The sequence below is a fragment of the Crocuta crocuta genome, unplaced genomic scaffold, assembly GCF_008692635.1.
Source record: "Crocuta crocuta isolate KB4526 unplaced genomic scaffold, BGI_CrCroc_1.0 scaffold132, whole genome shotgun sequence".
Lineage (NCBI taxonomy): Eukaryota > Metazoa > Chordata > Mammalia > Carnivora > Hyaenidae > Crocuta > Crocuta crocuta.
The window spans coordinates 4235679-4240848 of NW_027528611.1; the positions used below are offsets into that span (position 1 = coordinate 4235679).

Sequence of the window (5170 nt, forward strand, 5' to 3'; positions counted from 1 at the left end):
ACAGACTGAGCTACCCATGTCCCCCTGGATCCATTTTTTAAATGGATGCCACACAGTATGAATGTTACCTTCTTGGGGGCTGGGTAGTTTTGCAGTCCTATAAATCTTCTTTGAGTTTTGTTCTGGAATGAATTGATATTACTTGTCAACAGCTTGCTCTTTTCAAAGGTTGCTTTTATGATTTGTGAGGTGGGTCCAGAGTAGGCGGACACAAGGATGAGCAAGGCATTCGTGGGAATGGATACATAAGCCCAGGCACTCACCGTAGTGACACGGGTAAGGGCACAGTCAAAACCTGACCAGGGTGGCACAGTGCAGCCTCAGCCCTGCCCTCTCTTTCCCCTTCCTGAGGTAGCAGCAGCATGAAGAGAGCAGAGAGGCCTGGAGTATTCCCTGGCTAGGCTTGGGGGTACCCGCACGGGATCTAGAGCCTTATCACTGGAACAAATCAGGCCTCAAATACAGACGGGGAGAAGCTGCTGTTACAAAGCTACCCGGGAAGAGGGGCCCACCTGTCATTCCATTCTGCTTCACCCTTGCTGATCACACCAGGGGCCTTGGGAAGTCACCACACTGCACAGGGTTTCAGCTTCCTTGTTTGTAAATTGGGGTCGCTCCACCTGCCCTGTGTAGCTCAGAATGGTGTTGTCCCCTGGCAGTAAGGGAAGCGTGCAGAGCTTCTGACACTGAGACCCTACATCCTGGCTTAGCCAGCTGACCGCTAAGCCCACCCCTAGAAGACCCTCAAGTCAGAAGCTGTGAGGATGAGGGCCAAAGTTGGGTATGTGAGCAGCCAAAGGGGTCTGGGTTCTAAACCCCATTATTTGATCCTAACCTTGCAAGAGGAGGCGAGCCCACGGGCGCCTGGGTGGCTCAGGCGGTTAAGCCTCGGACTCTTGATTTTGGCTCAGGTCGTGATCTCACAGTTCGTGGGACCGAGCCCCATGTCGGGCTCTGCACTGACTGCACGGAGCCTGCTTGGGATCCTCTCTCTCCCTTTCTCTCTCTCTGCCCCTCCCCTGCTTGCATGCAGCAGGTGCAGCTCTCTTAAAATAAATAAACATTAAAAATGTATCCATAGTAGGCAAGCCTGCCCCGGGGGAGGTGGCCGCCTCCGTCTGCCCTCAGCTCCAATGGAAGCCTGGGATGGGTGGTCTCCTTCGTCTTCAGACTCAAAAGCCTGAGAAACCCCAAGGAGTCCGCCCGGAGCCTTCCGTACCTGGGCATTTCTGTCACTCCTTTCCGTTCATCTCTGATTTCCCACCAGTCAGACGATGCTGTCTGAAGGCAAGTGGCCAGAGTTCTCAACTGTCATCTGGTTCTGGGTTGGGTCATCTCTGCATGGACCTGCCCTGATCCAACCTCCTCTGGAAGGGCCGGAGGAAACAGGCCAGACCAGACCAAGCGGCTCAACCACGTCCATGCCAGTGGCCGTCTCTGGCAAGAATAAGCCGGTTCCGTTTATCCGTAGAACTCCAGCAGCACCCAAGGACCCTAGAGGGCCTCCTGGTTCAGCTCCCACAACTCTTGCATTCTTGGCTGGCTTCCATCACGTGCCCGTCTCGAGTTTTCCGAATCATGTGTGATTGGGGCTGAGGAGTCTGGTACAAAACTACACACAGCGACCTGAGGTCATTGTAGATTCACATGCAGTTGTAAGAAACTGAGACCCCTCATAGCTTTGCCGAGCTCCCGCCAATGCAAACTCTTGCAAAACGATAGTGGAACGTCACAGCCAGGATACATTGGTAAAATCTATCCACCTTATTCACGTTTGTCCAATGTGTGGCATTTCAACTAACAGACCACGAAAGCTTTCAAATTTACCTGTTTCGCAAATTGCTTGTGCCCCAGGGGGGACCGCACCGCCCAGCTCCACCTGTGCCCCTGAAACCCACAAAAAGGTTAACGGGGCTTTTAACAGGGCACGGAATTCCTCGCTTAATCTGCACCTCAGCCTGTTTTACGGACGTTAAGACTGAGGCGCAGAGACGGGTGGATCGGTAAGTGGGCCCAGGTCCCACGGCCGGGCAGGACCTAACCCGGGGCTGTCACTCTATCTATCCTCTGAACCCGGCCCAGGGGACCACTAGGAACTAGGAGGCTTGGAAGGCGAAATGAACGTTAATGGAGTCCCGGTGGGCCCGGGGCAGGGTCCGGCGGGGAAGAGAAGTCGCCGCACGCCTCGGCCAAACGTTAGGGCGTGGCTCGGCCCTACACCTGAACTCCACCCAGAAGGAAGAGCCAGCCGGACGCCACACCTTTCCCAGTCACCTGAGCTCCCCGGCGCGGCGCTCCGCGGGTGTCCCGCCCCGGGGGACGCCGGGAAGCAGCTCCGGCCCCGCCCCTCCCCGCGCACTCTCCTCCCCCCTTCTGCGCAGCGCTCGGCTGCCCCCTGCTGCCGTGGGGTGGACTCTGCAACCTGGGCCGTCCCCGCCTTCGCACCGCGCACCCCCCACCTCGGGATTGGCCGCTCCAGCAGTCTCCGGGCCGTCCGCCTTCGGCCACTGGATTGGCTGCGCCCCTGTACTGAGGCCCCGCCCATTTCCCCGGGTCCTTTGATCACGCGCCTGCCGGCTCTTCCGGGGCCTGGGAGCCAACCGAGGGCGTTCCTGTCCGGGCTACAGCGGCGGGAGGTAAGGCACGAACGGGTTGGATGGGCTGCAGAGCGCCCGGACGGGTCCGCGCCTCGGAGTGCAGGGATTCTGGGGTTCCCGGGCCCCTCTGCGCACCGCTGCCCACACCTCCCTCCCTCCTCCGGCCCGAGCCGCCCAGCGCAGTGGGGACTTCCTCCCACTCGCCGATGCTGGTCCGCATCCTAGGAGCGGCCTGTCACTCGCCCCACCTCGGCCATGTCCCCTCGACCGTGGGACGGTGTGCCTGCGACTGGGCAAGCTCGGTGCCCTGACGGACACCGGGACAAGTAGTTCATACCTTGCCCTCCGATGGAGACCAGGCGAAGCGGGGTTAGGGACGTTGGGGTCTGCGTGCAGGAGCCCATGGACAGTCTCCTTGCATCTGTTGATGGGAGCTGACCCTGTCACCTCCCGCTTGTCAGCCCCCGCTAAGAGGGGAGGGACCTGGGCGGAGCCCTGGGTGGGAACCAGAGGGAGGTGACATCACCTCGCAGATACAATCCAGCCCTGCCCACTTGTGTCCACCCTGGCACATGAGACCAGTGGGGGGGAGAGGCTCTCCAGGCTGTGTGTGTGCAGAAACACCGGGGACAGGGAGGGCCTGGGGAGGGCCTGTAGCCTAAAAGGTGGGGATTGGACCAGGACTGAGGCAGCCTCCTTCAAATGCTCCTCCCTCACCCCCGGGCCGCAGTGCAGGACCCTCATATTTTCGCCAGATCTCCCCTTTGTGCTCCGCTGGATAGGTGCTGGCAGCCCAGCGTCCCAGGAGGTGCGAGCAGGAGCTGGGAACCTGTGTCGAAGCTTTGCCCAGTCGAGATGTGCAAATGTTTGGCCAGCACCTGAGCTGGGCCACACCCTGATCTGGGAGTAGGAGCTGAGTAGGACTCTGGACCTCCCCTGGGTGCCCTCCAAACCCAGGGTTTGCCGAGTCACTGGAGGGTTAAACCCAGCACGTTGGCCTGACGATCCTTTGTCCCCCAGGGCCTGCCCTAAGTTGTGATACCTCACAGCTCTCGGGAAGGGATCCAGAGCTTGAAATTGATAACCTCCCTTCCTCCTCCCCAGGGAGCCCAGTGGAGGCGCCCTCCCGAGGCACTACTGCCCATGCTGACCACCCAGCCCTCCGGCCGCCGATGTCATGAGTAACACTACAGTGCCCTATGTCCCTCAGGCCAACAGCGACTCCATGGTGGGCTATGTGTTGGGGCCTTTCTTCCTCATCACCCTGGTCGGGGTGGTGGTGGCTGTGGTAAGGAGCCCCCGCATGCACCCACCGCACTGGGTGGGCCCAATCCAGCCCGCACACACCTTCTCAGCTGTCCAGCCGTTTGGGGAGTGGAAGGGTAGAGGTGGGTCTCTCTCACTTGTGGGCCATCCTGGGCTCGCTCTGCAGCCTCCACAGTGCTGTGTCTCTGTTACAGGTAATGTACGTCCAGAAGAAAAAGCGGTGAGTGTCCCTGCCCCGTGTTACCTGCCCTGCCTTCTGCGTCAGTTTTGTCCCTTGGGATCTGGGTTCTGTACATCCATGTTAAGATGCCCCTGGGCAACGGTTATACAAGCCTGAAATCTCCTACACCCCACTGGCAGGTTTTCCTGCCCACATGCGGCTTTCCCACCGGAGAGGGGCCCCTTGTAGCATCGCGCCTGCATCCTTAGAACCCTTGTGTGCCCCTAATGGTACCCCGTTGCAAGTGCCCCGGCCTTGGACAGTCAGGGGTTTGAAGGGAGTGGGCACCCCCCTGGGCTGAGCCCCCTCCCCTGCTCCCCAGAGTGGACCGGCTTCGCCATCACCTGCTCCCCATGTACAGCTACGACCCCGCCGAGGAACTGCATGAGGCTGAGCAGGAGCTGCTGTCCGATGTGGGAGACCCCAAGGTGAGCACTCGGGGCTGGAGGAATCAGCAGCGGTCCGTCCGCGGTCTTCTCCTCCAGGCTCCCCCGAAACAGGAGCCCGCTTCTGCCCTCAGCTGTCCCCGACTTGGGGCCACCGCCGGGGGTGGGGGTGGGGCTCCAAGGTTGTGTGGTGGCCTCTGCACCAGGACCCAGCCCGGCGCCATGTGCTGTTCCCTCACAGGTGGTACACGGCTGGCAGAGCGGCTACCAGCACAAGCGGATGCCCTTGCTGGATGTCAAGACCTAACCTGCCCCACCCCCCCCCACCCGGATCTCCAGAACCATGGGGTCTTGGCAGTGCCCGGGGCCCGTTGCTTCCCTCCCCACGTGTACTCACCCAGCTCCCCCTGCTGGGTACCAGGGCTCCTTCCCTCCCATCCTTCCCCAGGAGCACCTTCCCCCCCCCCCCAGGCCTTCAGTGCTTTGTGGGCTGAGCCTACCATCCACACCCACGGGGCTAATACAGGTTTTTCCTTCTGGGGTGGAAGGGTGGTGGGAGGGTTTCGTGGGCACCACCCTTCTCCGAGCCCTCCCCAACTTGGCTTTGGATTGGTTTCCATGGTGACAGGGCTTAATGTATAGTATTCAGTATATATATTTTGTAAATAAAGATGTTTTGTGGCTAGGGGTGTGGCTGGGTT

General features: G+C 60.1%; 1 protein-coding gene across 3 annotated transcripts; it reads left to right on the forward strand.

Moving 5' to 3' along the window:
- Positions 1-2530: 2530 nt before the first annotated feature.
- Positions 2531-5154, forward strand: SMIM29 (small integral membrane protein 29). Of its 3 annotated transcripts, none has more exons than XM_077754748.1 (5): positions 2531-2636; positions 3702-3885; positions 4058-4083; positions 4445-4511; positions 4711-5154. In XM_077754748.1, the coding sequence occupies exons 2-5, from the start codon at positions 3775-3777 to the stop codon at positions 4774-4776; spliced, it is 270 nt and encodes an 89-aa protein (XP_077610874.1). In that variant the 5' UTR covers positions 2531-2636; positions 3702-3774; the 3' UTR covers positions 4777-5154. The 3 variants fall into 3 exon arrangements, with proteins under 3 accessions (XP_077610874.1, XP_077610875.1, XP_077610873.1); XM_077754749.1 differs by having other exon boundaries at positions 2536-2636; positions 3702-3825; positions 4406-4511; XM_077754747.1 differs by having other exon boundaries at positions 2538-2636; positions 4406-4511.
- The last annotated feature ends 16 nt before the right edge of the window (positions 5155-5170 follow it).